Raw genomic sequence first — 15453 nt, forward strand, 5'->3', positions numbered from 1 at the left:
AAACAAACTGCTCAATGACAGTGAGGATATGATAAAATGGTGAAGGAGTTGTCTGCTGATTTAAACTGCTATAATCTTTTTTGGCAAGTAGTTTGGCAATATCAAGAGCCTTAAGTGCTTCTACACATGACTTAGTAATTCCCATTCTTTAAATCTACCCTAAGGAAATAACCCTGACTAAAAAACCTTCTTGCCCAAAAAGGTTCATTACAGAAGTTGACTGGTCATGTCAACTTGATATCAACTACAGAGGCCTCAAGAAGTAGATTAGGCTGTGTGCAGTCCCTCACATCTATAATCCCAGCACTTTGGGGGAATGAGATGGAAGGACTGCTTGAGGCAACAGAGACCATGTCTCTACTAAAAATTTTAAAAAGCTGGCTGAGCATGAGGGCACATACCTACAGTCCCAGCTACTCTAGAGACAGGCTGGAGGATCCCTTGAACCCTGGAGCTTGAGGTTATAATGAGCAATGACTGTGTCACTGCATGCCAGCCTAGGTGACAGAGTACAACCCTGCCTTGGGTCATGGTGTGGGGGAGAGGGAAGAAGTAGATAATTATCTTCAACAAAATGAAAAAAAAATGAAATTGAACTGTTATCTTACACCATACACAAAAATCAACTCAAAAACGCATCAAAAATTTAAATGTAAAACTTGAAACTATAAAACTCCTAGAAGAAAGTAGAAGAGGGAAAAACTTCACGACATTAGTTTTAGCAATGATTTCTTAGATATAACACCAAAAACACAAGCAACAAAAGCAAAAATAGACAAGTGGGATTACATCAAACTGAAATGCTTCTGGGTAGCAAATAAAACAATCAACAGAGTAAAAAGGTAACCTGTGGAATAGAGACAATATCTGCAAATCATATATCTAATAAGGGGTTATTATTGAAAACATATAAGGAACTCCTACAACTCAATAGCAAAAAAAAAAAAATAAAAATAAAAAAAGAGAAGAAGAAAGAAAAGTAAAGAAAAAGTCCAACAATCCGATTTAAAAATGGGCAAAAGACTCATAGACATTTCTTCAAAGAAGACGTACGACCAACTGGTATATGAAAAGATGCTCAACAGCACTAATCAGCAGAGAAATGCAAATCAACACGACAAAAAAAATTTTATCTGACATGTGTTAGGATGGCCACAATCAAGAAAATAACAAATGCTGGCAAGTTTGTGGAAAACAGGAACTCTTGTGCACTGTTGGTGGGAATGTAAAATGGCTCAGCTCCTAGGGAAAATAGTTTGGAAGATTCTCAAAAAATAAAAAATAGAATCACCACCATATGATCCAGTCATTTCTACTTCTGAGTATTCATTCAAAAGAAGTGAAAGCAGGATCTTGAAGAGATGTTTGTACTACTATTTTCACTGCAGCATTATTCACAATAGCCAAGAGATGAAAATAACCTAAATGTCCATGGACAGGTGAATGGATAAAGACAATGCGGCATATACGTACAATGGAATAATTTTCAGTCTTTAAAAAGAAGAAAATTCTGTCATGTACTAGCTATAACATAGATGAACCTTGAGGACATTATGCTAAATAAAATAAGCCAGTCACAGAAAGACAAATAATACATGATTCTACTGATATGAGGTATCTATAGTCAAATTCACAGAAGCAGAGTACAATGGTGCTTGCCAGGGGCTGGGGAGAGGGCAAAACGGGCAGTTGCTATTCAACAGGAATAAAGTTTCAACTGTGCAAGATGAAAAAGTTCCAGAGATCTACTGTACAGCAATGTGCATACAGTTAATGATATGGTTTGGCTGTGTTCCCACTCAAATCTCTTCCCACGTGTTGTGGGAGAGACCTGGTGGGAGGCAACTGAATCATGGAGCAGTTATCTCCATGCTGTTCTCATGATAGTGAGTTTTCACGAAATATGACGGTTTTATAAGGGGCTTTCCCCCTTTTGCTTATTCTTCTACTTCCTGCCATCATGTGAAAAAGGATGTGTTTACTTTCCCTTCTGCTATGAATGTAAGTTTTCTGAGGCCTCCCCAGCCATGCTGAACGATGAGTCAATTAAATCTCTTTTCTTTATAAATTACCTAGTCTTGGGTATGTCTTTATTAGCAGCATGTAAATGGACTAATACAGTTAACAAGATTGTACTGTATACCTAAAAATTCGTTAAGAGGGTAGAACTCATGTTACATGTTTTTTACCTCACACCCATAAAAAAGAAGTACCCAGTTATAGAAACTGTCTTAAAAGAGTCTGAAGGCACATGGATAAAATACTTGAACTTAAGTTGGAGGATAACCTTTTTAAGGTTAAAGAATTCTGAGCATCTGTTAATCTTCCCTCAGAAACAAATATACCCCAATACCCAACCATAAAGTCCACATTAAGAGCCCTATGCTATTTTTTTATAGTATTTAAAATGCTTAGGAAAAAAAGGATAGAGTCTGAAATATGAGTAAATTGTTTTTATACCACTATAGAGCAAAAGACATATCTGATACTGCCCATAACAAAAAATAATTTAGCCCATCTTTCAGAAACTTGTCAGAAAATGAAAGTTTAACTTTGGTGCCCTGAAGGAGTTAATGCAACATCTTCCAAAACAAAAATGTGTCTTCTTGCAGTGAAAGGCTTGTGGTGTGGCTGCAGCATACTAAGAGCACGTAAGCTCTGGTTAACCCAGATCTGTGTAGTTGATGGGTCACTGATAGAAATGTCTCCCCACACCCCCACCCCAAAGTAAATCTTCAGACTGCTGAGGAAGAGCGGGGTGAGCAGAGGAGCATATCTGCAGAAAGAAGGCCCCAAATCCAGTAAACTATAGCAATACAAAGATGAAGGTATAGCACCGGGATGAAGGCAGTCCTTTGTTCAGCATTACATGAATGGAATTTTCTTTAAATGCAAACCTATTTTAATCCCATTAAACGGAAAACATTCTCTAATGGATTCGAGATTTCTTTGTCTTCTTGAGTTTTGTTCTCAGTTGTTGAAAATCACCAGCATCATTAACATCCCCAATTGTCTTCCAAAAAAAAAAAAAAAAGTAAACAGCAAGTACATAATCAATGCATTATAGTGCGAGACCACGGAGGACAGAGACTTAATTCTGATGAGGAAGAACAAGCTTCCTGATGACTCTTAATGGTGATGGTGGTGAAGCAGGAACAGGGTTTCCTCAGAGGAAGTGAAGAAGGAAAGGGAAGAGAATGTTTCTGGAATGATGAACAAACAGTTGCAAGGTGGAAAAAAAGAAAAACAAGTTGGGTCAGATTATAAAGGGTACCGAAGAATTTCCCAAGGAGTTTATGCCTTTTCCTATGGGAGCTGGTGATACAGCTACAGTTCTCAAGAGGGAGTGACAGTTCTGTTGGTAATGATGAGCCTATGTGTCTGCTTCCTCTTTACTAGTTTGCTGCAATCTAGTACTTCAGAAATTCTAGTGTTTCACATCTAAGTGACCACTTAAGAGGCTCTCGTTCAGAACAGAGACAAGGGGTTTCTTATTGCTCTAATTTATCTCCCAGTCCTGTGATGTGATAAGGAGCAACCCTTCCTCCCTACTCCTCATGTCTGCAGGTGAAGAGAGTTCCTAAGAGTAACCCTCCTAAGGTAAATGACTAGTATTTATCATTGGATGGTGAAATATTACCTATGTATCTTTGCTTAATGGGATACCAGATGAAGCAAAACTGGAAATTTATGGAAGGCAGTTCTCAGTTATTATATTTGGTATTTTTTTCCTCCCTCAGAGAAGATGGTAATTACATAATACAGCATGTAGATACTGAAAATTCCTGTGGTGGGCCACCGATAACTTCCTGTGATAGAGAAAAAGCAGCCGCGGAAGTCGTATCATTTAAGGTATCTTGAAGAAACCTGAATTGTCCTTAAAGGATTGAATGCCTTGGGAAGCAATGTGCCTGCCAGCATTTGACGGGTCCAAGCCTAGGCTGGTCTGTTCCCTGGTGTGATGTGGGAGGCAGTAGAGGGCAACATTTAAGAGCAGATAACCCAGAATTGCTTCAGGCTCTGTCATTTTTCTGTATGACCATGAGCAGATTATTTCACCTCTCCAAGCATTCAGTACCCTCATCTATGTAATAGGGATGATAACATAATGCACCTCATATAGTCATTATGAAAAATAAGTGAGAGGGGTTTATGTACTCCGGTTAGCACTGTGCTTGGCACATAACATTCAAAAGAAACCAATAATAAAAATGATTATCACAGTATCATTATAAGGAGCGTGTCAAGATTAGGATGGAAAGGTGACCTAGATGATCTTTAAGGCCCTTCTTATGCCAAGAGTCCACAAGTTTATATCCTTTACTGATGTCTTACTAGAACTAAGGCTATTATTCTCTGCCTCCAAGGCACCAATTGTGCGCGCATGTCTGTGTATTTGCGAAAGTATTAGCAAGCTGCCCAATAAACAGCACACACTTTTTACAAGTGTTTAGAGCACACTGCATACTGTATATTAGAGGTTTGTGGCTAATTCTTGACAGATTGGGCCAGTGAATCCCAAGACCTGTTCCCCATCTGGAAACACATCTCTCCCTCAGCACAATAACCAACAAAGCAAAGTGCTGTAGAGTCAGTTTACCTAGGTAGTTTACCTTCTTCTCTCAGTTTCATGATTAGAAAGTAGAGTGCAATCAAATATTTGAAATGTTTCCACTTTTAGGATAATACTATTTTGCAGGTGAAATCCTAGTTAACTGCATCAAATTCTTCCATGACAGCTTTAAAGTGTTTCTTAGGGCTTTTAATATTCTTCTAGAGGCCCAAGTAACCATTTCAGACCAGTTTTATAGCATTAAATGACAACTTCCATCAAAATACGTAACCAACAAATACTGTAGTGACTTTCTGTCTAGTGCCCCAGGATTGCAAGGCTCTAGTTAGGATCACAATAAAAGATTTGGTTCCTAGATATGAGGAGCCACCACCAAGTCAGATATCAAAAATTTTAATAATTTACAAATAAGTGGTGCTCAGGTGTGTTCAAAGAACTTCAAATATATAATCTCACTTGATCTTTACCACAGAAATAGGCAGGGCTTATATTTTTATCTTCATTTAAAGATAAGGGACAACTTTGAGCTGAGAGATGCTAAGCCCAATGTCCAATGGCTGATAAATGACAGAGCCAGAAGTGGAACACTATCTTTTGTCTCAGAATCCATGAGTTATTACTCAATACTACTCTAAAAGAGCCTTATTTATGCTTACTGAATAGTTCTGTAGAGAATGGCATTCAATAAGTAATAGATGACCTCAGTTTACCATAATTTAGGATAATCTTTTCATGATTAGTTTTAAATTTCAGTTAAAGTAGAATAAATGTTTTTATCTTAGGTGAAAATATTATATAAGGAGATATATTTATAGCACCATATGTACAATACATAAATCTACAAATAATATGTTGGTCATTACCCATTAGAACTAATGAATAAATACATCTGTATGCAAATGTGGCACTTAGTTTCCTGCTAAGTGAAAAAAAAAATGACCTAGACTTGAGTAAAATCGCAGGAATGATATTAGATCACTTATCTCTGTCACTCTGGATAGCAACAAGATAAAGTAGTTAACTCCATAAATCATCTCCCTCTCTCTCACTCATACCCTCCGACCCTTTTACTATTGTACGACAACACAAGCAAAACAGCCTTCCTTTGTCATTATTCACCAGTTAGTATTCATCAGACATTCTGCCAAGAAAGTTATGGCTTGTCATACCTGAGGTAAATTACAGTAAGTTCCTTAGCGGTCAAAATGTACTTAATAGCGAGAGTGAAAATGCCTCTTGGCTTCATGCCTATCACAGAGCAGGTAGTTAAATATAGGTAAATAATAAATACACATTCATCTCCTGAATAAAAGATTACAGAAATATCCTCTGCTCTGATCTGACTCCCTTGAAATTAATTTCAGAAAAAAAATTGGAAATATTGGGTATTTATAAATTGTTCAACCATGTGGTTAACAACCAAGAAAAATATTTTCTGCTACATAATACTTATTAAAATGGTACTTGCAAAGCAAAATACTTCTTCATATTTTGAGGTTTTCTCTATTATTTTCTCACCAATACTGATTAACTATCATTTATCTATAGAGACATGGAATGCCACATTAGTTTGTATTTTTTTTTTTTTACCAGTTTTATTCACAACAACATTTATTTCCTAAGCTTGGTCTATGTAAGACCATAACTGGTGTGAAATTCCTATCAAATGTGTTGACACTCCTGGGACATCTACTACTTTTTGCCAATTTCAGACTTCCTGGCCTGCCTCAGCGAGGTCTATCAATTTACCCTTATTATGGTGAAGTCTGGAATCTGCCCCAAAGCCTCTTGAGTGTAGCTTTTGCTTAAAATGAGGCAAATGCCCATATACTATACAGGGCCTCAACATTTGTTGGTTGCAATTCATTTTTTTATAACCAGTGTACTCGAGATATGACACCATGGTCAATGAATGCTTTCTCTGTTATCATAACGAGTTCCTGTGGGGATTCCACAGACTCACTTTTGGCACATGAGGATTGAATTCCACAGCTCTATGAATGGCCTCTACTGCATTCATCTCTGCCGTGCTCAGCCCCCGCCGAGATGCAGCCTCAGGAGAGAATCTGAAAAGTAGAAAGACAAAAACCATCCAGTTGGGACCACTGCTTGGGCATCAACCTAAAAACATCTACATATCAAGGGCCCATAAAACCACAGCGAGCCAATGGCATGGGCTCTCCAAACTTCTACTGCATGGAACCTCTGAGTGACCCCTCAGACTGAGGCCAGCAAAAACCCCAGCAGAAGCAGAAAGCGTGCTTACATTCTAATCATGGCAGGAGTTAAATTCAGCTGTCAAGTCTCTGTCTAAATAGCTAATCTAAATTTTCTACGAGGTACCTGTTCAGGTCAGGGGAAGAGGTAGGACTGACAAGGGCAGACAGTGTAAGAAAAAGAGAAAACTAGGTTACAGAAGAGCGTACTTGGTTAAAAACAGAACTGGGGAGGATTTGAAATGAGGCCTCCCACCCAATGTCAGTGCTGCGATGGAAGTTAAATCGTTGCAGCTTCAGCAGCAGGTGAGTCTGCTTGGGGCCATTCCGGCAGGGGGCGTGTGCATGCCCAAACTGCGGGCGAGACACCTGCCCGAGTGAATGAAAAAAACCAGACCATGCAATCTCTTTCTCACCTCACACCCAGGGCTAACTCCAGAGCTGTGCTTGGCAGGCAGACACCACAGGGGAAGCTGTGACAACCCTGGCCCTGCCCTCCCAAGCTGGAGTCGCTGTGTAGGGAGAAAAGATGTTGCAGTAGGTACTGGCGATCTACAGGATAAAAAAGAATGAAAGAAAATTACTTCGATCTTGAAGTGCACACACACTTAACAGCAAACCTGTCTGACACAGCAGAAGCTGTTTTCCTGTTCTCTGCTTTCAATGCCACAGAGGGACTGTACCAGGGAAGTGTAAGAGTTTATGAACTCAAAAGCAGTTAAGCCATCTATGCTCTTTTCACCTGACAGGCATCCTTAGAAGCTTATGAAAATTCTATATGCCATAGTCACCTGCCTGAATAAAATAGGCAAACATCCCATTGAGATGGCAACTCAAAGTTAACAGATCCTGGGTTGGGGGGTGGCTAATTTGGAGTTGATGAGACAAAAGGATGAGAGATGACCATCCCCTCTGCCACATTTTACGAGTGTATGACACTACTCAGTCGTGGACTGCTGAAAGGAGAGGAATGTGCAAAAAACAAATAGAATGATGGCATTCTGTGTAAGTCCCAAGCAGGTGTTTTGGTATCTACTGTCTCACACACGAAAAAAGTCATCTCAGAGGTATGGAATTTCAAATAAATCCCTCTTTAGGATTGCTTTACACACCCTTATAATACCCAAGGATATACATTCCCTCCTTCTAATAGTGAAAGAAAACAACAGCAGGTTTTGGAAAATGCATGCTTATAAGCAGGGGCCTCATAGACTAAGAGAAACTTCCAGAGAAAGCCCTGAGAGGCAACACATCTGAATTCAGTCAGGCATTAGTACCACCCGAGTTATGACTCACTTACTTGTCAGAAACAGCCCTTGCTTTGAGCAAAGCAGCCGTGTAGCATATTGTTGCTGACTTTGGTAAGCTTATATCTGTTGGAGAAAAGGAAAGTAGAAACACGTAAGTTTGCAGGTAACAAAGAGCAATAATTTTCAATATACCAGCATTTTAATCATATTTAAGTGCAATAAAGCATAAATTAAGAAATATTTTAATACATACATTACACAAGAACTTCAGCTATTCCTTACTGTATCAACATGGCATGTGAAACTAAGGGTAGTTGGTATTTTTGTGAATAATTCATGTCCACCAGGCTGACTCTTAAGCAGTCACCTTCTATTTTAAAACATGAATTTTCATATGTAGTTTGAGCAGAGTATAGCTATAAATATATAAATTTAGATATCACATGAATATCCTTGATGTGAAAGACATGAAAGCGTCTTTGTCCCTTACAAAAATTTTTCAACAGGTGTATGAAATACTAATTGAAGAAAAAAATCCAGATTAAAGACACACAGCCAAATGAATGATTCTTTAGTGGTCAGAGTTAAACTAAATTTCCTTTGCATTAAGTTTCAAGTTTACATTCAATTTTTAATAGTGCTTGTTAAAAATGTAAAAGTCAAAGTCAAGGAGATATACATATATATCTAATATATAAATATATATGTAATTTTTAAAGGGCATATGTATCTTTAGAAAACTACATAATTTTTGCTCATGCAAATCTATCATAAATCTCCTTTTATATGAAGCCTCACTGGCCACCAGGAAAAACAGTTCATTTCAATTTCACAAAAATTTCAGAAGGGCCAGGGTGGGGGTGGGGTTTACATAATGAGGTTGCAGGAAAGTAAAAGCACAGAGTACAAGTGAGAGTAGATAAACTCAAAGAGGGCTCCGCTTTGGTTGAAAAATTTGTGCTTAAATTGACTGCATTCTTTCCTGAACAGGAGTTAGTATTTAACACTTGGAGCCAAATTTACACTATGACACAGAAATACCTTAAATCAGAACAGGTAAAAATATGCCATTTCCAGATGCTGCAAAATTCATTCTAGGTTAGAGGAACTCTTAGCACCTGGAATGCCCTGCAAGCTTCTCTGCAAAGCTGTTTCCAACTTAGAAAGGATTACATTAAAGTAGGAATGAAAAAGGGAGGTCCCATAGTTAGCCAACAGACAGAGGCAGAAAAAAAAAATTTCATAAAAGAAAACCAGTCTCTCTTTCAATAAAGGGTATTTACTGCCAATTCCAAGGAGACTCCTTAGGAATTTCTCTTTCAGGGAAATTTCAATGACACTGGTAAAACACAATGATAGAAAATATCAGCACAGAATTGAAAGGAAAAGAGGTCTTTGAATCCTTGATCTCATAAACTATATTCAAGCAAAATGTCACCACCACACACACACTATATAAAATGGCGTGCTTACAACTAAAAAGAAAAAATGTCAAACACTCATAGATTTGTCTTGTTGCTTTTCCAGCATCTAAACATTTAACAGCTTTCCAGTGTGGGGAATCAATACAGAAACACAATATCTTGTTTTCTAGGGTATACTCATTGATTGTTATTTGAAGCTAATAAAATAAAAACTGATGATACATGGCCTACTTCAAAGTTCAGACTTTTTCTTTTAAAATTACCCAAGCCTTGTTTCTAAAAACAGTGATCATAATTACTTGAAGGTGGCAGCACAAGAAGGAGCCTTTTGTTAAGAACTTAGCTTCTCAACAAGAAAGAGTAAGTTGTGTTTGATGGTTACCAAATCAATCAAATGGACACTTTCACCTGGATAGAAATGCAGAAAAAGATACAATCGAGGTGCTCCAGCAAATGACTGGAGATGCCTGATCAAAGATGATCTTTAATCTAGAATCCTGACCCCCATTCCCACTAGCATAGGGCATTCACAACTAGAAAAATGCAACAGCATTCAGCAACCTTATGACTACAGTACATTTTCTCCATTTTAAAAATGTTTGCACCTTTTCCTTTATTAAGTAGTATATGTGCACAAGAAAAATGCTTAAAAATAACCAAAAATATATTTTAATCAATATCAAATGGAGAAAGAGGGAAATGTAGCTCTATGAAAATACCCCATTCCCTATTAGTGGCATGTGATTCTATTTATCTTTTTATGCCAGTAAGTTATTTTTTTCTCACTGATTAATGAAAATAGCAAAATATTCTTGCATAGCTTGTTTATTTAGATATTCTCAATGTTATTCTTTTTTTCTGTAAAAAACATTACATCTATTTGGTAATGGCAATTTGGCTCTAAGGAGGAATGAATCACTCTAAAGAAACTGATGCTAAATTTCCCTTCACATAGAGCGTCTTGTTGTCCAAACAGGTTTTGGTTTACAATGTTCATTTTTGAAAATGATGCACATTTTTCTGCAAAGCACTTAGGCAGTATAAATGGAAAGCTTTTACATTTTGCCTACCCAGCAATTCTACTTCTAAGACTTTATCCTAGGAAATAATCATTAATGTGCACAAAGATTGTTCATCACAACATGGTTTCTAATGGAAAACTGGAAATGGCCCAATGTCCAATCATAGATTGGTTAACATGCTGTAAGTTCATTCACAGGGTACAATTCCATGCAGTCATTAAATTATGTAGTGGAAAGGTACTGAATGATCTGGAGGAAATAAATGTACTGTGCACCTATCAATAGGTTTATAAGTTTATAAAAAGTTTCTCAGCAAACTGACACTAGAGCAGAAAATCAAACACCGAATGTCCTCACTCATAGGCAGGTGTTGAACAATGAGAACACATGAACACAGAGAGGGGAGCACTACACACTGGGGTCTGTTGGGGGGAAACAGGAGAGGGACAGTGGGGGTGGGGAGTTGGGGAGAGATAGCATGGGGAGAAATGCCAGATATAGGTGATGGGGAAGAAGGCAGCAAGTCACACTGCCACGTGTGTACCTATGCAACAATCCTGCATGTTCTTCACATGTACCCCCAAACCTAAAATGCAATAAAAAATAAATAAAATAAAATAAAATATTGACCTAAAGACTCATGACAAAGAAAGACAGAAAATCAATAAAAGGGGGACAATGTTTAAAAAAAAGTATGCTTTAATATTCATTTTTAAAAGCACTTATATGCACAGAGAAAAAGATTGGAATAAGCACCAAATATTGTAGACTCCCCTTATCAGTAGTTTCACTTTCTGTGATTTCAGTTGTCCACAGTCAACTGCAGTCTGAAGATATTAAATGGAAAATTCCAGAAATGAATAATTCATAAGTTTTAAATGGCATGCCATTCTGAGTAGTGTGAAGAGATCTTGTTACTGTCCTGCTCCTTCCAACCCAGGATGTATGAATCATCCCTTTGTCCAGAGTATCTGCACTATAGATGCTACCCACCCATCAGTTACTTTGTGGCCATGTGGGTTATCACAGCTGTCACAGGGCTGTCATAATTATCACAGTGCTTGTGTTCAAGTAACCCTTATTTTATTTCATAATGGCCCCAAAGTGCAAGAGCAGTAATGCTGGCAATTTGCATATGCCACATAGAAACTGTAAGGTGCTTCCATTAAATGAAAAGGTGAAATTTCTCAACTTAATAAAAAAAGACAAAATTGTACACCAAGTCTGCTAAGATCTACAGTACGAATGAATCATGTGATATCGTGAAGAGGGAAAAGAAAGTTGTTAGTTTTGCCGCTATACCTTAAAACTGCAAGAGTTACGGCCAGAATGCATAGTAAGTGGAATGACAAGGAGGGGACACATTCATATAACTTTTATGACATATTGTTATAAGTATTTCATTATTAGTTCTATTAATGTTCTATTTCATTATTAGTTATTATTAATCTCTTACTGTGCCTAATTTGTAAATTAAACTTTATCATAAGCACATATGAAAAAATATTGTGTATACAGGGTTCAGTATTCTCCATCATTTCAGGCATCCACTCGAGGTTTTGGAACATCCCTTAAGAATAAGCGGGGACCACTCCATCAGTGGTGTTTATTTCTGGGTGGCAAGATTACATGCAATTTTTTCTATTGTTTATCTGTATTTCCAAAGTTTCCTGTCATGTACATGCAATAACTGTTTTTTCTAACAGATAATGACGCTAGAGGGAAGAATTCTGTTCTATAAACTGCCTGAAGCAAGTTCATGGGAAAATGCATTGGTGGAGCCAAATACCGACGCATAGACAAAAGTAGAATATATCATATGAGGTGCTGTCAGCCTGCAGATCTATCAGATGTAACTTTCACATACCCTTGTGAAAGTTAGTGTGTTCTATTTACAGTGTGCCTGCTATAGTACATTTACCTTATTAGCTATATTTTAATCTAATATCTGCCTAACATCCAAACCAGAGGCGGAACCTGATGTTTTGGCTTAGCATTAAGAAAAAACATAAACACTACCCTTTAGGAGAAAATTATTTATGCTGCTTGCCCCATGAGCACCTTCTCTTTCATTCCCACCTCACCCCACAAAAAAAGGGTGAGGTCTGGTTATTGTTGCTTGTTATAATTTTTAAACTTAATATTTTGACATAATTATAGGTTCCCAGAAATTTATAAAAATAGCACACAGAGTCCTGTACATGTTTCACTCAGCTTCTCCTAATAATGACATTTTATATAACTTAGTATAATATCAAAAAACAAGAAATTGACATTGATAGAGTACTATTAGGTAAACTACAGACCTTGCTCATTTTCATCATATTTTACATACAATCAAGTACACATGTCTATGCTATTTTATCCGATAACTACATTTATGTAACCACCACTACCAAGATACAGAACTGTTCCATTACCACAGAGGAACTCCCTGGTGCTACCCCTTTATATTTGTAGCCTCCCTGTCCTTCCTCATAGACGTCCCCTGGTGATCACTAATCTGTTCTGTACAGTTTTATCTGCCGGCTATGACTTCATGCTTTTATCACTACGGAAATGGATAAAATGATAAAATGAATAGAGTGGCTGCCAGTAGTGATTGAAATGGTGGCAATAAGAACAAATCGTGTGCTTTCTAATACTCCCTGTAATTTATTCAGAAATTTTATTTTGAGACAGCAACTCAAAATCATTCTGTTAGTCTTATTTTGTGTGAACACACTGACTCTGCAGTGCCCTTCTGACTGTTGTACGTGGCATTTAGCTACGTTATTAGCTCTTATGAATTAGAATCCAAAGAGGAAACAAAAGGAAAGGAAATCATGAGATATCACATAATTCCATTACTCACTGCAGAAACAAGGAATGCTAAGTAAATGTTTCTCGGCCGGGCGCGGTGGCTCACGCCTGTGATCCCAGCACTTTGGGAGGCTGAGGCAGGTGGATCACGAGGTCAAGAGATCGAGACCATCCTGGTCAACGTGGTGAAACCCCGTCTCCTACTAAAAATACAAAAAATTAGCTGGGCATGGTGGCGTGCGCCTGTAATCCCAGCAACTCAGGAGGCTGAGGCAGGAGAATTGCCTGAACCCAGGAGACGGAGGTTGTGGTGAGCCGAGATCGCGCCATTGCACTTCAGCTTGGGCCACAAGAGTGAAACTCCGTCTCAAAAAAAAAAAAAAAAAAAAAAAATGTTTCTCACTTAGGCAAAGCTGAACTGCTAGCATCAATTTTTATTCCACCTCTTTGCCATCTTATGTTTTATAGAAGTGTTCTGAAAGAAGAAATTTCCCCAAACATCTTAGGCATGCAAAATCAAATTGTCATGCAAGCCTTTCATTAAAAGTTATAATCCTGAACTTCACACAAATGGAATCAGAGAGTATGTACTCCTTTTTGTTTCATTCTTTTTCATTGATGAGTAATACTTCATTGTGTGGATACACCACATGTTTATCTATTCTCTTGCTAAAGGACACCTGAATTGTTTTCCCACTTTAGACTATTATGAAGAAAGTTGCTGTGACCATTTTTGTGTAAGCTTGAGAAATCTCATTTCTCATGGATATGTAACTAAAAATGGGATTATTGGATCTGAAGATAGATGTCTGTTTAACTTCACCGGAAACTGTTAGACAGTGTTCCAAAGTGGTATCGTGAAGTTTGCAAAACTAATATATGTGATAAAGGTCAGGAAAGTGGTTACTGCTGGGCTGGAGGGCAGTTATTGGGTGGAAGGGAGTATAAGGCAACCTTCTAAAATGTCAGAAAGTTCTGTTTCATTCTGCGTAGCAGTCACATGAGTATATACGTAAGTGAAAAATTATCCCACTTTGCACTTAAGAGTTATACAGGTAACTACATGTAATGTATGCCTCTCTCTCTCTCTTTATTGATTGATTGATTGATTGACTGATTGAGGTGGAGTCTCACTCTGTTACCCTGGCTGGAGTGCAGTAGCACAGTCTCCCTCACTGCAGCCTCCACCTCCCAGGTTCAAGTAATTCTCATGCCTCAAGTCTCCCAAGTAGCTGGGACTACAGGTGCACACAACCATGCCTGGCTAATTTTTGTACTTTTAGTAGAGACGGAGTTTTACAATGTTGGCCAAGCTGGTCTCTAACTCTTGACCTCAAGTGATCCGCCCATCTTGGCCTCCCAAATGCTGGGATTACAAGCAAGAGCCACCATACCCAGCCAATAGAAAATATTTTTTTAGAGAAAACCTAAAATATTGTGGTCACCTGAAGATATCTTATCTTACCAATCTGACCTCCATAACATTTTACTTGCCTTTTATCATACTGCCCGACTCCATTCTCTCTACAAATCTTTATCTAAAAATCACTTACATCTTCCACAATATAACAGAATCTGATTATTGTTCGTCAACCTTTCAAGCATTAAGATGGTTTAAATATCTTTTCTATAGGATAAATAACTCCCGTTCCTCAACTGACGTATTCTTCAGAACTTCTCACCTACCTATTTTTGTTATCTGGCCACAGGTGATTTTGAAATACAAGAATTAATAATGAAAACAATACTCTAAATCCCCCAAACCTGACCAGTAGAGAGCTCAGGGAAAACATGCAGTCTGAGGAGGTCCGGCCACTACACATCTCTGAATACCAGCTAGAACGGCCCTGGTGTTGAGCAGCTGGGACTCCTTGTCTGTTCCTATGACTGTGTGGTCAACAACTCCCTCACTACCCAATTCTATTCAAATAGACTTCAGCTAAAGTCTGGTCTTTTCTCCCTTTTATGTAAGCCATGAACATTAAAAAATATATATGAAAAACCTATAGGCAGGATTTCACATCTGATGCCATTAAATTTCAAATCTTAAAATTAAATCTGAGCTATTAAATCTTAATAGTTTCAGCACATCATTCCAGCCTATTAGTCATTTTTCTGATTCAAGCTACCACCCACAGCTTTGCTCCCTCCATACTTTCTTCCCCA

General features: G+C 37.9%; 1 protein-coding gene across 14 annotated transcripts in view; it reads right to left on the reverse strand.

Moving 5' to 3' along the window:
* ST7 (suppression of tumorigenicity 7) overlaps nt 1-15453 on the reverse strand; it is a 294435-nt gene that overhangs the window by 33365 nt on the left and 245617 nt on the right. For all 14 annotated transcript variants that reach the window (XM_039472839.2, XM_039472837.2, XM_074379175.1 and 11 more), the window contains 2 exons: nt 8090-8162; nt 6537-6639 (listed from right to left, as the gene is read on the reverse strand). In XM_039472839.2, coding sequence (XP_039328773.1) covers nt 6537-6639; nt 8090-8162 — 176 coding nt within the window. The remainder of the gene's footprint in view (nt 1-6536; nt 6640-8089; nt 8163-15453) is intronic.

Source organism: Saimiri boliviensis, chromosome 10 (assembly GCF_048565385.1).
Source record: "Saimiri boliviensis isolate mSaiBol1 chromosome 10, mSaiBol1.pri, whole genome shotgun sequence".
Lineage (NCBI taxonomy): Eukaryota > Metazoa > Chordata > Mammalia > Primates > Cebidae > Saimiri > Saimiri boliviensis.